Source organism: Littorina saxatilis, linkage group LG4 (assembly GCF_037325665.1).
Source record: "Littorina saxatilis isolate snail1 linkage group LG4, US_GU_Lsax_2.0, whole genome shotgun sequence".
NCBI lineage: Eukaryota > Metazoa > Mollusca > Gastropoda > Littorinimorpha > Littorinidae > Littorina > Littorina saxatilis.
In genome coordinates, this window is record NC_090248.1 from 14229892 (window position 1) to 14247391 (window position 17500).

The 17500-nt window shown below is 43.3% G+C and overlaps 1 protein-coding gene and 1 long non-coding RNA gene across 2 annotated transcripts in view; one reads left to right on the forward strand and one right to left on the reverse strand.

Annotated features, from left to right (window-relative positions):
- Positions 1-17500, reverse strand: part of LOC138964044 (uncharacterized) — a 428123-nt gene that overhangs the window by 144371 nt on the left and 266252 nt on the right. The window lies entirely within an intron of this gene.
- LOC138964032 (beta-3 adrenergic receptor-like) overlaps positions 1-17500 on the forward strand; it is a 36144-nt gene that overhangs the window by 15678 nt on the left and 2966 nt on the right. Inside the window, exons 2-4 of the mRNA XM_070335906.1 lie at positions 8701-8897; positions 16268-16436; positions 16861-17043. Of these exons, the coding sequence (XP_070192007.1) occupies positions 8701-8897; positions 16268-16436; positions 16861-17043 (549 nt within the window). The remainder of the gene's footprint in view (positions 1-8700; positions 8898-16267; positions 16437-16860; positions 17044-17500) is intronic.

Below are 17500 nucleotides of genomic sequence, written 5' to 3' on the forward strand. Positions count from 1 at the left end.
TTTAATTTTACTATCACTACCTTTCCATGGCCAAGCTCGACGATCTTATGAAGGATAAGTGAGCAGCCACACGGTTTGGAGTACACAGCGAACGTTAGGAGTACAGATGGAAGCAGTATTCGTCCAAACGTGTTCCGACACTCTCTGATCTTCCTTTTCTGTCATTATCGTTCCCTGACCAAACTCGAGGATCTCATCAACATCAGCCGGTTGTGTGGGCAGAAGTTCTGGCGGCGTTGACGCAAGACAAGGCGGCACAAGAAAATCTTGAAGAGCCTTCGCTAAGGGATACAGTGATGAAGAATGGGGTGATGAGGAGGATTTGAACGGTTTACGGCGGTTGGGGTTAGTATCCGGTGGTCGGATCCACAGGGGATTTTGTGGATTTTGTACTGGCGAGGTCACACGCATTTCAGCTTCGTACAGGGAGATCATTAGTTAGCATCGTGCGTTTTTTGTTACTCTGCGATCGAAGTCAAAATATGTTTTGAGGACAGACGCATCGCTAAGGTACTGATCAGTGAACAGACAAAAACATATTTTATTACCGATTCTATTACAAAAAGGAGTCTTCAGGATTGCCAGTTTCAAAAGTAAAACATCATACATAATCCAAGCAAATGAAGAGCATGAAACACGAAAAAGACTACATAACCACAACCTACCAAAATTGTACATTTGAGAAAGAGCAGTACGTTTTGATAGTATATTGAGTTAAACAACTAAACATGTAGTCAAAAATTATTAAAAAAAACATATAAACTAAAACAAATTTTCCGTACACGTGCATGATACAAAGACCGAAACACACACACTCGCACGCACATACGCAAAGATAGATAGATAGGAAGACTAATAACAGTCTAGCACTATTAGTTTGATAGGAAGACTAACAGTCTAGCACTATTAGTGTGTGTGTGTGTGTGTGTGTGTGTGTGTGTGTATGTGTGTGTGTGTGTGTATGTGTGTGTGTTGTGTGTGTGTTTTTGAGAGAGAGAGAGAGAGAGAGAGAGAGAGAGAGAGAGAGAGAGAGAGAGAGAGAGAGAGAGAGAGAGAGAGAGAGAGAGAGAGAGAGAGAGAGAGAGAGAGAGAGAATCGATAATTTTTAGCTCGAAAGTGACAGCCTTATGATACACATTTGAAAATGAATTGCATAATATCGAACGAACCGCAGGCAAATATTTGCACTTCTAAAACCGCTAGAGCGCTGGGGACATAGCATTTATCTCTGTACCTCTTCAAGCTATAATGCACAATATGCTATAGGTTATCCAATCACGACGAACACAGTAGCCTCGGATTTTCACGTCGGGTTTTCTAGGTTCTGAACGCCAAAAATACAAAGCAACTAGCTATAAGGACTATCCAAGCGAAGATATGAGCTATCTTTTCTTTATTGTGTCCAGACACGAATGACTTTGCATAAATATGTCGGTGACCTTGAGATTAATGTATAAGTTTACATTTTCATTTTTTCCTAGCAGTTCTTTTTACAAGGCGACACAATTGTTTGATTGTATCTTATATACATTGGCACAATTGATTCAGTAAGTAACTGCAGTACAGCTTTTTGTCGTCTAAATAAGTGTATGTTTCTTGTGTGTGTGTGTGTGTGTGTGTGTGTGTGTGTGTGTATCTGTGTTTGATCTTTTATGTTTGTAGAAGTTACGCAACTAATCAGTACCGGAATGGAGTAGTCTGTGCCGCGCATGGAATGTTTACATCCTGGATTGAATGCACCGAATTTTGCTGTTGCTGACAGAAACACCAGGCAACGCTATCTTTGCTGGCGGGGATAGCTGCCCATAATAAAGATACGACGCGGATAAGCCATGAAATATGGTTCTGTTTGCTTGGCAACAGGACCTGGTTTTTTTCGATCCATTTCCGAGTATTCTGTTATTTTTTTTCTTGCATGCACAGATTTTGCTGTCGGAGTTTTGCTCTTCGTCTTTTCTGCCAAAATCATTAAGGAAAGAAGATCGGACGGACGGACAAACGGACGGTCAGACGGACGGACAGGCATTGCTTTCAAAAAAGAGAGACGCGTTCCGTTTAGCTTTCGGACACAGTAAACTTAAACATCGAAGCTAGTCGGGCCAGTAGCTTTCACCACAGAAACGCCTCAGATCAGCCTGTGTCATAGCAACACGATTAACTTTCAAAGAAGATAATGTACCTTTAACATTTTGGACTTTGTATCTTTAAAAGTTGAAAGTGGTCGTGGCAGCAGCTTCTTAGGAGTGGGTTAGAGGGGTGACTGGACGCGGCGAGAAATGAAATCAGTTGAACACCCATACGTCTGAGCCAATCAGCCCCAATAACACTTCGCCCCTTTTGACGTGTGAGCTTGCATGCTCGATCGATGTCTAGGGGAAAGCTTTGATGGGGGGGGGGGGGGGGGCAGGAAGGCAAGTAAAGGCGGGGGGGGGGGGGGGGAGAGACAGGGGGGGAGAGAGAGGGCGAGAGAGAGAGGAGAGAGAGAGAGAGAGAGAGAGGTGGTGGTGGTGGTGGAAGACGGTCAGAGTGAACAAACAGTCCACCTGTCTTTACAGTCAAATGCAGATTTGTTGGTTAGCGCAGAAAGCTCTACTTCAATCAAGTGCAGGAGTCTGAGCAGCTTCCGCAACGCCATCGTTCTTGGCACCGGACAGCCATCCCATACTGTCTTCCTTGTAATCGAAGACTCTGATGTTAAAACTTCATTTCAGGCGCATTGGCCTGGTGGATAAGACATCGGCCTCCCAATCGGTAGGTTGTGGGTTCGAATCCCGGCTGCAGATTTTTCCAATCTCCCAGGTCAACTCATGTGCAGACCTGCTAGTGCCTTATCTCCCATCTTTTGTTTTATTTACAGTATAATGTAACATGAAAGGAGAGAGAGAGAGAGAGAGAGAGAGAGAGAGAGAGAGAGAGAGAGAGGGTGTGTGTGTGAGAGAGACAGACAGAGAGAGAGAGGGACAGAGAGAGAGACAGACAGAGAGAGAGAGTGTGTGTGTGTGTGTGTGTGAGAGAGAGAGAGAGAGAGAGAGAGAGAGAGAGAAGAGAAGAGAGAGAGAGAGAGAGAGAGAGAGAGAGAGAGAGAGAGAGAGAGAGATCAAATCAAATCAAATCAAATCAAATCAAATTTTATTTTACGAGGGTTGTGGCATAAGCAATATAAACGAGCTTCTTTTCAACCAGCCCTCGTCCAGAGAGGGACTATTCACCCCCGCGTCCAGTCACCCCTCTAACCCACTCCTAAGAAGCTGCTGCCACGAGAGAGAGAGAGAGAGAGAGAGAGAGAGAGAGAGAGAGAGAGAGAGAGAGAGAGAGAGAGAGAGAGAGAGAGAGAGTGAGAAGGGGGGGGGGGATCTGTCGAGGGCAACAGAGAGAGTTTATTTCCGCGGAAGACAGGACACAAATTAACGCCCGGATCTCGTCAAGCCAAGGGAGAAATCAATGGATTATTATGTGTTGCACGTGCTTCACGCCTAAGCTCACCACAAGTGAGACACACCCAGGCACACAGACACGCACACACAGACAAAGGCAGACGGACAGACATACATACACACACACACACACAGACGCACATTGGCACACACACACACACACACTCACACACTGTCTCTCTCTATCTCTCTTTTTCTCTCTGTCTCTCTCCCCCCCTCTCTCTCTCAGAGAAAACTACAATCCGACTTTGACAACTGAAAATCACTACTGATTAGCGTAGGGCAGAATCCATCATCATGGTACATGACTGAGAATAGGACACGAACAGTAACATAAAGGCGAACCTCAGAGTACCCCGACCAAGCTTTCAGCAAAAAAGGCTTGGCAATCATCCTTTAATGACCCCCTTTCAGACCCAGCCCAAAGAAATGGACGCTTTAAAGCTCGAAACCCGAGTTACGGACACTTTTTGTTGGGAGAATCAGACCCTACTGGGGAGACTATTCCAATAGATAATTGGCAGATCAGTATCAGCTCAGTTGTGTCCCTTCTCGTGATTGGGGGAGTTGTCTCCCCGAGTCGTGCCCTCGAGCGCCTCTGCCGGACCATGAAACGCAGCGGATCGCTACCCATCACGAAAGCCTTGATGGGGTCCTGAATTGAGGCCCAAGTTGACTTCGCGAAGTCTTTTGACCGAAACTTCAGTGCAAAAAGGGCGGGGCGGGGATATAGCTCAGTTGGTAGCGCGCTGGATTTGTATTTGTTGGCCGCTGTCAGCGTGAGTTCGATCCCAGGTTCGGCGGAAATTTATTTCACAGAGTCAACTTTGTGTGCAGACTCTCTTCGGTGTCCGAACCTCCCCCCCGTGTACACTACATTGGGTGTGCACGTTAAAGATCCCACGATTGACAAAAGGGTCTTTCCTGGCAAAATTGCTTAGGCACAGTTAATAATTGTCTACCTATACCCGTGTGACTTGGAATAATAGGCCGTGAAAGGTAAATATGCGCCGAAATGGCTGCAATCTACTGGCCGTATAAAATTTCATCTCACACGGCATCACTGCAGAGCGCCTAGAACTGTACCCACGGAATATGCGCGATATAAGACTCATTGATTGATTGATTGAAAAAGCTTCGCACAGCCAGCTTCATGAAGTAGACTGCGGCAACACGACGGCAAGCATATGCAAATGAAGCTTGAGTTAGATAAAACATTCGTTCTAAAGGAGCTGAACAACTGGAACACACGGAGCATATTCAAAGTATCACTTACACAAAACAATGTACAGTTACACTGTTACAGAATTAGCTGCACCCGCACTCACTTCTGAATAGCCAATCTCAGATATGAACATTGCACAGACATACACACGAGCACGCAAACATAACACATTCACATTCTACATGAAACTCGGTAATAGCAAGAAATAAGAAATAAGCAAAGAAAAAAAAAGTGATTAAATTTACTTCAAAAACTTACTAGCTATAGTTTCAGATCAAACCAATTCAACAAAGAAACGGGAAATCAGGGAAACCTGGCTTGACGAAATCGAGCGAAAGCACACTGCCAAAACAGTCACTCATACAGGAATTCGCGCCTTTATCGACTGAGTTGCTCTACTGCCCCCCCCCCCCCCTCCCCCTCCCATCCAATCTCATTTTGGACTTCTGAGGTGTAATTCGAACCCTAGCAATTCCGGCTGGCTTAAGTTCATCTTATATTAATTTGGGTAAATTTGGTAGACGCCAATTTTATAGACGCAAGCTGTGTTTCATCTTTAATCTGAGATACCAAGATACCACACAGGCAGCCATTGTTCAAAGATGCAGACATCGCTAAAGGAAGTGAGGCTTCAGTGTTGAACGAAGTGCTTGACCTGGTTTAAATGTCTAACCCTTGCCATTGACTAAACCTACGGGCCTTTTCACAGGCTACTTTGGTTGAAACAACTTGCGTAGCTTTCTGTGGTTTGCGTGTAAAAAGCTAACACTGGTTCTTTTGTTTGCCTGCAAAAACTAACACTCAATGGTAGACTGTTGCAAGCAGAAAGAGTGAGATTAGCTTGTCGTGCAATGGATGCCACTCCAACAGGGTGGACAGCAAACATAGCGCAATGTTAATACTCTACTTGCTTTTGCATATTATGTTTGATTTCTTGACGCTGTTGTGGTGGGTTGGTGGAGAGAGAGAGAGAGAGAGAGAGAGAGAGAGAGAGAGAGAGAGAGAGAGAGAGAGAGAGAGAGAGAGAGAGAGAGAGAGAGAGAGAGAGAGACTGAGACTGAGACTGAGACTGAGACTGAACTTTATTACCAAAGGATAGAGGTTTTAGGCAAAGCCTAATCTTACAACCTGTCCCTTATACAAACACTTAATACAGACGCACATAATATAGATAGTAAAATTGACAAGGTTATTGTTACTTACAGACGTATATAATGTAAATAGTAATAAGAAAAGGGTTATGGTTTTGTATACACATTCAAAAATGGGAAAAACATGTAGTGTGGAAATTGCAGCATTGTTGCAATAATGCATTGCATATAAACATCCAAAACAACTAATAACAAAAGGAAAAAAACAAATGTGGGGAGGAATTGTCCCAATCATTCGCATGTATATCAAACGGATGGGGGGTGGGGGGGGGGGTTCCGGGCACCCAGGAACCCCCCCCTAGGTCCGCCCCTGTCATTATCAATACTTACACATAAAGAACAAATCAAAATACAAACATAACTTGACTAAATGTAAAAAGCACTAAAAAATCAGACATGAAAAGTGTTCTATTTACCCATTAAGCGGGAATGAAACTGGCGCCTAAACGTTTTCACAGAAGAGGCATTTCAGAGGGGTAGGGGTAGGGGTATGGAATTCCATAGAGATGCTCCTGAGAAGGCTAAACTTGACTTATACAAGTCTAGACGAGGGATGGGGGGAATCAGGTTCTGGGACCCATATCTTTTTGTGGCATGTCTGAAATGTGATTTTAAATAATTATCCAGGAACATTATTGTTAATTACTTTGTACATAAAGACAGCCTTGTTTAGCGTCAACTGATCTTTCAAGGGAAGGAAATTAAGGAGCTTTAATTTATCATCTGTTGGCTTATTTGACTCATGCAGAATTAGTTTTGCAGCACGGCGATGAAGAGAATTGAGATGTTTGAGATGAACATCACTGCAGTTATCCCAAAGTGTTGAAGCAAAGTTGATATGGGGCATTATGTGAGCGTAATAAAACAACTTGAGTGCTTCCACATCGGCATAATGTCTTAATTTAGACAATAAGTACACATTTTTAGATACTAATTTGCAAATTTTACTCAAGTGAGTTTGCCATTTCAATTCTTGATCAACGGTAATCCCTAATAATTTATGCTCTTTAACTTGTTGCACTTGAGTTGAATCAATTGACAGTTGAAGTTGTAAGGGTTTTAATTGGTGTTTTTGTCTAGTTGTAATCACCATACTTTTCGTCTTAACAGAGACTCAGACTCAGACTCAGACTCAGAACTTTATTACAAAAGGATAAAGGTTTTAGGCAAAGCCTATTCTTCCAACCTGTCCTTTATACAACACATAAAGACAGACGAGAGAGAGAGAGAGAGAGAGAGAGAGAGAGAGAGAGAGAGAGAGAGAGAGAGAGAGAGAGAGAGAGAGAGAGAGAGACAGACAGACAGACAGACAGACAGACAGACAGAGACAGACAGACAGAGACAGACAGACCGACAGACAGAGAGACACAGAGAGAGACAGAGATTTAATGGAGCTGAAGCATACTGCCCAAACAGTCACTCGGACAGAAAATCGCGCCTTTATCAACTGACTTCCTCCTCCCCCCCCCCCCCCCAACCCTGCCTACTAGCGGAGAGCACCTTGCCCCACACAACCAGGGCCGTGGTATTGAACTTGTTCGTCCACTGATTTCATACAATTTGGTATCCAGGGCTGAGGGCCACGAAGCGACAGTGGGTGCCACCCAACAGGATGAGAAAATCCGCGGGGTCTGAGTCGTTGAAATCACAACAAATCTAAATTTCCATCAATGCAAAAACGTGGCTGGCTCCCACCCGGTTGGTAACGTTCTCGTGCCCCTCGGGCCTGATTTCCCTCTATTCACACCGTATCTCACTCTCCCCACAGCTCTCGGCCCTGATTTCCCTCTATTCACACCGTATCTCACTCTCCCCACAGCTCTCGGCCCTGATTTCCCTCTATCCACACCGTATCTCACTCTCCCCACAGCTCTCGGCCCTGATTTCCCTCTATCCACACCGTATCTCACTCTCCCCACAGCTCTCGGCCCTGATTTCCCTCTATTCACACCGTATCTCACTCTCCCCACAGCTCTCGGCCCTGATTTCCCTCTATTCACACCGTATCTCACTCTCCCCACAGCTCTCGGCCCTGATTTCCCTTTATTCACACCGTATCTCATTCTCCCCACAGCTCTCGGCCCTGATTTCCCTCTATTCACACAGTATCTCACTCTCCCCACAGCTCTCGGCCCTGATTTCCCTCTATTCACACCGTATCTCACTCTCCCCACAGCACTCGGCCCTGATTTCCCTCTATTCACACCGTATCTCACTCTCCCCACAGCTCTCGGCCCTGATTTCCCTCTATTCACACAGTATCTCACTCTCCCCACAGCTCTCGGCCCTGATTTCCCTCTATTCACACCGTATCTCACTCTCCCCACAGCTCTCGGCCCTGATTTCCCTCCATTCACACCGTATCTCACTCTCCCCACAGCTCTCGGCCCTGATTTCCCTCTATTCACACCGTATCTCACTCTCCCCACAGCTCTCGGCCCTGATTTCCCCCTATTCACACCGTATCTCACTCTCCCCACAGCTCTCGGCCCTGATTTCCCTCTATTCACACCGTATCTCACTCTCCCCACAGCTCTCGGCCCTGATTTCCCTCTATTCACACCGTATCTCACTCTCCCCACAGCTCTCGGCCCTGATTTCCCTCTATTCACACCGTATCTCACTCTCCCCACAGCTCTCGGCCCTGATTTCCCTCTATTCACACCGTATCTCACTCTCCCCACAGCTCTCGGCCCTGATTTCCCTCTATTCACACCGTATCTCACTCTCCCCACAGCTCTCGGCCCTGATTTCCCTCTATTCACACCGTATCTCACTCTCCCCACAGCTCTCGGCCCTGATTTCCCTCTATTCACACCGTATCTCACTCTCCCCACAGCACTCGGCCCTGATTTCCCTCTATTCACACCGTATCTCACTCTCCCCACAGCTCTCGGACAGCGCCTTGCCCCAGTGGACTGGGTCCATCCAGGACGACTTCTCCCTGCCGGGGCGTGGAATGACCAACTACTCCGTGGCCTTCTACCACCCGTGGGGCGCTCCGGCGGTCAGCGCCGCTGTGGCCATCCTCTACAGCGTCTGGGTCACTGCCGCTAACATGCTGCTGGTCGCCGTTCTCCTGTCCAGGTCAGTTGATGCACCTCTTGGAAAAGGGACAGTCCTTTTTCTTTGGTTTTTCTTCATTGTCATTTTCATAACTTTATTGTCCCATCGCTGGCAAATTCGGATCGCTTCCTCCCAGTGGAAAGCTAGCAGCAACAGAGTCGCGCTACCCAGGTGTGTGCGTGTGTAGGTGTAATCAGCCACCTGCACTCATGGCAGAATGACCGAGGTCGTTTACGTGCCACAGTGGCGACACGGGGGTGGAACATGGATACCGTCTCTGAGTCTGCACATAAAGTTGACCGGTGTCCGTCCCGGCCCGGATTCGAACCCGTGACCGTAGGATCACAATCATGTCCGGTGCTCTACTATGTAAACATTAATTTTCGTCTCACCAACCCAGATTTGGCCAGGCGATAACACCGGGCTTCCCTCCACAGAGACACATACACAACAGATGAATTCATTTTGCAGATGCGTAGACACGAATGGCTTTTTACAAATAATTCACCCCAAAGCGTCAAGGCTTTCTGGGCAAAGTGGCTCTCTTTGGGGTGAATTATTTGTAAAAAGCCATTCGTGTCTACACATCTGCAAAATTAATTCCTCCCAAATTATTATTCTGCACAGTAAACAACCAGGGTACGTGTTGATTGTTGGTGTGTGTCCTTCTTCTTCTTCTTCTTCTGCGTTCGTGCGCTGAAACTCCCACGTACACTCGTGTTTTTTGCACGAGTGGAATTTTACGTGTATGACCGTTTTTAACCCCGCCATTTATTTAGGCAGCCATACGCCGTTTTCGGAGGAAGCATGCTGGGTATTTTCGTGTTTCTATAACCCACCGAACTCTGACATGGATTACAGGATCTTTTTCGTGCGCACTTGGTCTTGCGCTTGCGTGTACACACTGGGAGGGGGGGGGGGGGGGTGTTCGGACACCGAGGAGAGTCTGCACACAAAGTTGACTCTGAGAAATAAATCTCTCGCCGAACGTGGGGACGAACTCACGCTGACAGCGGCCAACTGGATACAAATCCAGCGCGCTACCGACTGAGCTACATCCCCGCCCTGACTGAGCTACATCCCCGCCCTGACTGAGCTACATCCCCGCCCTGACTGAGCTACATCCCCGCCCCGTGTCCAAGTGGAGGGATTGTGTGATCCCGTGTACAAACCTGGACACATCTGAGACGATGCGCAGAACCATTTTCATGGGAAGTACTATGCCTGTCGGCACTGAGTTGATTATCTATCGTCAGAATCATTTTCATGGGAAGTACTATGCCTGTCGGCACTGAGTTGATTATCTATCGTCAGAATCATTTTCATGGGAAGTACTATGCCTGTCGGCACTGAGTTGATTATCTATCGTCAGAACCATTTTCATGGAAAGTACTATGCCTGTCGGCACTGAGTTGATTATCTATCGTCAGAACCATTTTCATGGGAAGTACTATGCCTGTCGGCACTGAGTTGATTATCTATCATCAGAACCATTTTCATGGGAAGTACTATGCCTGTCGGCACTGAGTTGATTATCTATCGTCAGAACCATTTTCAAGGGAAGTACTATGCCTGTCGGCACTGAGTTGATTATCTATCGTCAGAATCATTTTCATGGGAAGTACTATGCCTGTCGGCACTGAGTTGATTATCTATCGTCAGAATCATTTTCATGGGAAGTACTATGCCTGTCGGCACTGAGTTGATTATCTATCGTCAGAACCATTTTCATGGGAAGTACTATGCCTGTCGGCACTGAGTTGATTATCTATCGTCAGAACCATTTTCATGGGAAGTACTATGCCTGTCGGCACTGAGTTGATTATCTATCATCAGAACCATTTTCATGGGAAGTACTATGCCTGTCGGCACTGAGTTGATTATCTATCGTCAGAACCATTTTCATGGGAAGTACTATGCCTGTCGGCACTGAGTTGATTATCTATCATCAGCACTAAAGGAGGGAAAAGCGGACTTAAAGTTGGTCGACACGAACATAAATCTACAGTGTTTAAATCACTGCTGCTTTTGCTCTGCTGGTGCCGTTCTGCTTAAGGGCAGAATATACCTGCGCAGTTTCAGCGGCACAGACGACGCACTGCATATTATTGATGCTGCGATAGGGATTATGACGAGTACTTGGCCTGTTTTCCTTTCACGCAACGTGTAGCGGGCTGGGGTAATCTGCAGTGCGTCGTCTGTCCTGCTCAAGTTACATAGGAGAGCGCCAGGTCTTACCAGGTGAATGGACAGAAAGCCTTCAAAAAGGGAGGACATGAAATTACAGAATTGTCTGCAAGCAGCATTAAAAGGGAGAAAGCTCACTTAAAGTAGGTCAACACTAATATAGTGTCTAGTCACTGGTGCCAACGCTCTGCTGGTCTTCCTTTATGTCACCTGCTGAGAGGTTAGAAAGTTTGGAAAAAAAAGAGGAATTAAATCAAGCTTCAAGTGGGTCGGCACTAACCGAATTAGCTGTACTCAGCTTTTAAGTGGGGAAACCAAAATAGGTCTACACTCACACAACTGTCAACATTACAAGGGGAAAATGGATTTAAAGTAGGTCGACACTCGCATAGTTACCTGCCATCACTTTTAGGTAAACAGATTTGAAGTAGTTCAACACTAAAATAATTATCTGCCGTCGACGTAATACAAGGAAAATGACAGAATTAACTGAGAGAGCGCTGAGTACTTACAGTATGTATATGTTTAGATGTGTGTGTATGGTGCGTGTTGTTTGTTGTCGTTGCAACCAGTCTGTGTGTCGTTTCCCCTGCTGTGTTGTGTCAGCCCCCCCCCACTACTTCCCCCTTCCTGCCCCTTGTGTATGTAAGACGGTGGTCACAACAAAACTGTACCTGTTCATTCGGTGATTTATTCCTTGTTATGTGGGAATCATGCACACGATGTAATGTTCACCTGCAGCACCACAAATCAACTCGAATGCAGTGCTTGTTTCTATGTATGCATTGGAAGTTACTCGAAGTGTTGTTGTCCGTGTTGACAGTTTGGTATGTCAGGTGTGTTGTCGAATTTGTCCAGCATGCAAGCTGACATGTTTGTGTTTGATTTGCATCGAATGTACAGTCTTGTATGAAATGGAAATTAAATTTGAAGATGGCTATGTGTGAATTATTAAATATTGTTACTTTTAATGTAAATGGTTTAGGAGATTTTAGAAAGAAAAAAGATGTTTTTGATTTGTTGAGAAAAAGCAAGGGTAATGTATTTCTACTACAGGAAACGCACTGGAAAATTGAACAAGAAAATATGATCAGATCACAATGGGGGTTTGAATGTATTGTGGCAGGAAATAGTACTGCAAGCAGAGGAGTTGCTGTGTTATTTAAAAATAATTTTGAATATAAACTTCATAATGTTGTGAGAGATCCAGAGGGGCGATATATTTTGATTGATATAGAAATGTTGAATAAAGGATTTACTCTGGGGAATGTATATGGCCCAAGCACTGGTGACCACCCTGAGTTTTTTGAAAACCTGATGGATAATATTGTTTCATTTGATAATGACTGTATTGTGATTGGAGGGGACTGGAACATTGCAATTGATCCTAAGATTGATTCTAATCATCCTTCAAAAGTGTATAAAATGAGAAGTAGGAAAAAGATGTTAGATATGATGGAACAGTTGAATCTTGTAGATATTTATAGAAATCTGCACACCGGTTTAAGAAAATATACCTGGCGAAGATTTAATGGTGTACAAAGAAGTAGACTGGATTATTTTTTAACATCTGAACAATTGGGATTAATTGTTAATGGTGTTGATATTATGCCCAGTTATAATTCGGATCATTCACCTGTATCTTTATGTTTTAATACTGACATTGTAAAAAGACACCGACCACTATGGAAGTTTAATAACTCACTATTAAAAGATATAACATTTGTTGGATTAGTTAAGCAAGTGATATTAGATTTGAAAATACAATATGCTGTACCTGTTTATGACAGAACTAATATACATTTGATTGAGGATGAAGATTTGGTGTTGATGATTAATGATCAATTATTTTTTGAAATGATTTTGCTGGAGATAAGAGGTAAATGTATATCCTACGCCTCACATAAAAAGAGAGAAAGTGATAGGAAAGAAAGAGAAATCCTTGCTGAGATTGTATGTTTGGAGAATCGGGTGAATGAAAGTAATGTACAGTTGTTAGAACAGAAGAAGCGAGATTTGTGTGAGGTGCGGCAGAAGCGAGTTGATGGTATTATTGTGAGATCACGTGCCAGGTGGATTTGTGATGGTGAGAAGAATACCAATTATTTTTGTAACCTGGAAAAAAGGAATTATGTGCAGAAAGCAATGTGTTTTGTACAGACTGAGAACGGGGTTATACATGATAGTGACCTTATATGTAATGAGGTCAAGTGTTTTTATGAAGAATTGTATTCCACAAGAGACACAAATTTGGTAAATGAATCGATTGATGAAAACTTAGAACACCCAGCACTCTCCAATGAAGAAAGAGATTGTTTGGAAGGGAAAATTACCATGCAAGAAATTATGGCTGTTATAAAACGTTTAAATAACGACAAAAGTCCTGGTTCAGATGGGTATTCAGCTGAGTTTTTTAAGTTCTTTTTTAAAGATCTCTGTTCCTTTCTCTTGAGATCCCTGAATTGTAGCTTTGAAAAGGGAGAGATGTCAATCACCCAGAGACAGGGAGTTATTACCTGTATACCAAAGGATGGAAAGGATAAAAGTTTTTTGAAAAATTGGCGACCCATTACACTGTTGAATGTAGTTTATAAGATTGCTTCATCCTGTATTGCTGAACGGTTAAAGTCTGTGTTACCAAACTTGATCCATGAAGATCAGACAGGCTTTATTAAAGGAAGGTACATTGGCCAAAACATAAGGTTATTATATGATACTCTATTTTATGTGAATAAGCATAACATACGTGGCCTCTTGATGTGCATTGACTTTGAAAAAGCTTTCGACAGCGTTTCTTGGTCCTTCATTGATAAATGTTTGTGCAAATTCAACTTCGGTGATGACATTAAAAGATGGATTTTCACTTTTTATAATAATATTAGATCATGTGTTTCTGTGAATGGTAAATATTCCAGTTGGTTTGATGTACAAAGAGGTACCAGACAAGGAGATCCATTGTCACCTTATTTATATCTAATATGTGCCGAATTTCTGTCCATTATGATCCGCCAGAGTACAGAGATAAAAGGTATAAAGGTGGCAGATGATGAAATATTAATATCCCAGTTTGCAGATGACACCGCCCTGTTTCTGGATGGTTCAAAACAATCATTTTGTGCATGTATGAACGTTTTGAAGCAATTTGCCTCTATATCCGGTCTGAAAATGAACTATGAGAAAACTACGGCAGTCTGGATAGGCTCACATACAAATTGTAATATTAAATTTATGCCGGAACTTATGCTCAGTTGGAACCCTGTAACATTTAAAGTTCTTGGCATTGTTTTTTCAGTCAACTTAGATGACATTATACCCCTTAATTATGAACATAAATTGGTAGAAATTGAGAATTTGTTCAGGTCCTGGTCCAGAAGAAATTTAACACCCTTTGGAAAAATAACAGTTATTAAGAGTTTGGCGCTGTCTAAGTTAACTCATCTGTTTATGAGTTTACCTGACCCTGATGATAAGTTTTTGTTTGATTTGAATAGGTTATTTTTTTCATTTCTATGGAATGGTAAGAAAGATAGAATAAAGAGAACAACAGCATATCAGTCGTTTGAAGAGGGGGGGCTTAAAATGGTGGATTTGAAATGCTTTTTGTCAGCTCTGAAGATATCATGGTTACAGCGAGTCCTTTGTAGTGAAGGAAAAGTAACTAAACTTCTGAAAGCTCTGTGTCCACTTGTACATAACATTCACAAAAGAGGAGGTGAGTTTGGAAACATATTGATGCAAAGAGTTCAGAATCCTTTCTGGAGAGATGTTTTCAAACATTATAAACATTTTGCATGCAAATGTGTCCCCATCTCCTTGAGTGATTTTGCTTCAGAGCGTCTGTATTATAATGTACATATTTGCATAGATAAAAAGGTTATTTTTAACAGGAATTGGATGGAAAACGGCATTATTACAGTCGGTCACTTGATGAGAGCCGATGGGTTTTTGTCATATAACGATTTTAAATTGAAACATCCAAATTTACAACTGAATTTTGTCTTTTTCGAGGGCGTTATGCGCTCAGTTAAGAATTTTCATAAAAGACTAAAGTTAGATGCAGTTTTAAACAATGTTTTTCATATTGGTGATGATGTTGTATGGAAACAAATAGCTAAAGGTGGAGTAAAACATATATATACCCATCTTGTGAAAAATGATGGCAATCTACAGTGCATGGAAAAATGGGCTAATTTATTGAATTTTGATGTAAATGTTGGAAAGGTATTTCTGACAATAAGGCGAACTACACAAGACACATACCTAAGGTGGTTCCAATATAGAATACTGCATAGAATTTTTCCCACTCAACGCCTGTTATTTTTGATGAAAATTTCTGACACATCACTATGTAGCTTTTGTACACAGGAAGAGGAAACCTTAGAACATTTGTTTTGGGAGTGCACAAGAGTTAAGCTTTTCTGGTCTGATTTCACAGAATGGTTATGTCAAAATTTCACACATTGCAGTAATTTGAATTTGTCAAAAGAGCTAGTCATTTTAGGGTATTTAGACAACTTTCATACGGATGCTGTTTTTGATTTGTTTATTCTCCTTGCCAAACAAAGTATATTTGGAGCCAAATTAAATAAGACAGTCCCAACACTAAATGTTTTTGTGAAAATTGCTAAACAAAGGTTTTTGATCGAAAAATATAATGCTAGTGTAAATAATTATTATGGTAAATTTGAAAAAGAGTGGTGTTTATATAGACACTTTTTTCATTGATGCTATAGGATAATTGTATTGATTGATTTCATATGAACATTTTTGAATGTGATACCCCCTGACCCATTTACTCATAACAGGTTATACAATACTTTTTTGCCGATAATTAAACCCCATGTATACTTGGAGGCTAAATTGTGACCACCGCCCCCACCTACCCCCCTCCCCTCCCCCAACCTCAGTTACAACCCCCCCCTCCCCACCCCACAACCTCAGTTCCCCCCCCCCCTTCCATATCCCCTGTCTTTTCAACATCCCACCCTACTGTCTATGTCTGCGTCTTGTCTAGGTATGTACGTGTGTATGCGCTTTGTTGACAAACTCGGTGTATGATGTATGCTATGCTGTGTTTATGTGTATATAAAGGAAATAAAATGTTAAAAAAAAAAATTAAAAAAAAAAAAAAAGAATTAACTTATGTCGAAATAAGAATATCAGTGTTATATTCAGTTTCAACAATTTTCTTGTTGTGGCTGCAGCCCTCGCTTGCTGAACAGCAGGCAGAACATCACGATACTGCACGTGGCTATCGTAGACTTGACAGTGGGGCTCTTCTACTGTCCGCTCACTGCGGACTTCTACATCAGGGGCCAGTGGATACACGGCTGTGACAGCTTCTTCGTTTGGTTCATCTTTCTCTACCCGCAGGTCAGTGTGTGTGTGTGTGTGTGTGTGTGTGTGTGTGTGTGTGTGTGTGTGTGTGTGTGTGTATGTGTGTGTGTGTGTGTGTATGTGTGTGTAGGTGTGTGTGTGTGTGTGTGTGTGTGTGTGTGTGTGTGTGTGTGTATGTACGATGTGTTTACGCAGGAATAATAGTGAGTATTTTCATGAAAGAACACACTTCTTCACGTTGCTTTTCAGCGGATATCTTACTTGAAGGACCTGTCTGTGTGTGTTTGTGTATGTGTGTGTGTGCGCGCGCACGCGCGAGCGTTATGACGTCTCAAAATTTGTTTTACTTTTGACGCAAGAGATTTCACTTTGGAACAGAGGGTCAAGAAGAGACGTCTTGGATTATGTATTCGGTCTCGTTTCTCATTAATGACAAACAATACCTTTGCTATCATGCCAGGTGTTCCTATCAGTGCACCTGCTGGGACTGATGAACGGCATGCGACTGGTGAGCGGGGTGTGCCGCGTGAGGACAGGGCGCTGGGTGAAGAACGTCCTTTTTGCTGGGGCCCTCATGATGCTCTGGTTCTACCTCGTCATGATCGGGGCCTCACTCGATGGCAGTCGTCGTGACAACTTCAGGGTAAGCGTGACACACGATCCTGTGTGTGGGAGTGTTGCTGGTGGTGATGGTAATGGTTGATGGTGATGATGGTGATGATGATGATGATGATGATGATGATGATGATGATGATGATGATGATGATGATGATGATGATGATGATAATGATGATGATGATAATGATGATGCGTGCTGGTGCCCGAATGCTACTCTGGTTCTAACTCGTCATGGTCGGGGCGTCAATCGATGGTAGCAGTCGCCACAATTTCAGGTTAAGTGTGACACTGGATGATGACGATGATGATGATGATGATGATGATGATGATGATGATGATGATGATGATGATGATGATGATGATGATGATGATGATGATGATGATGATGATGATGATGATGATAGTCAAGGTGCTGTAGTCTTGCTTCGTCTTCTTCTGCGTTCAAATGTAGACTGGCCATGTCTCAGACTGGGATATGTTAT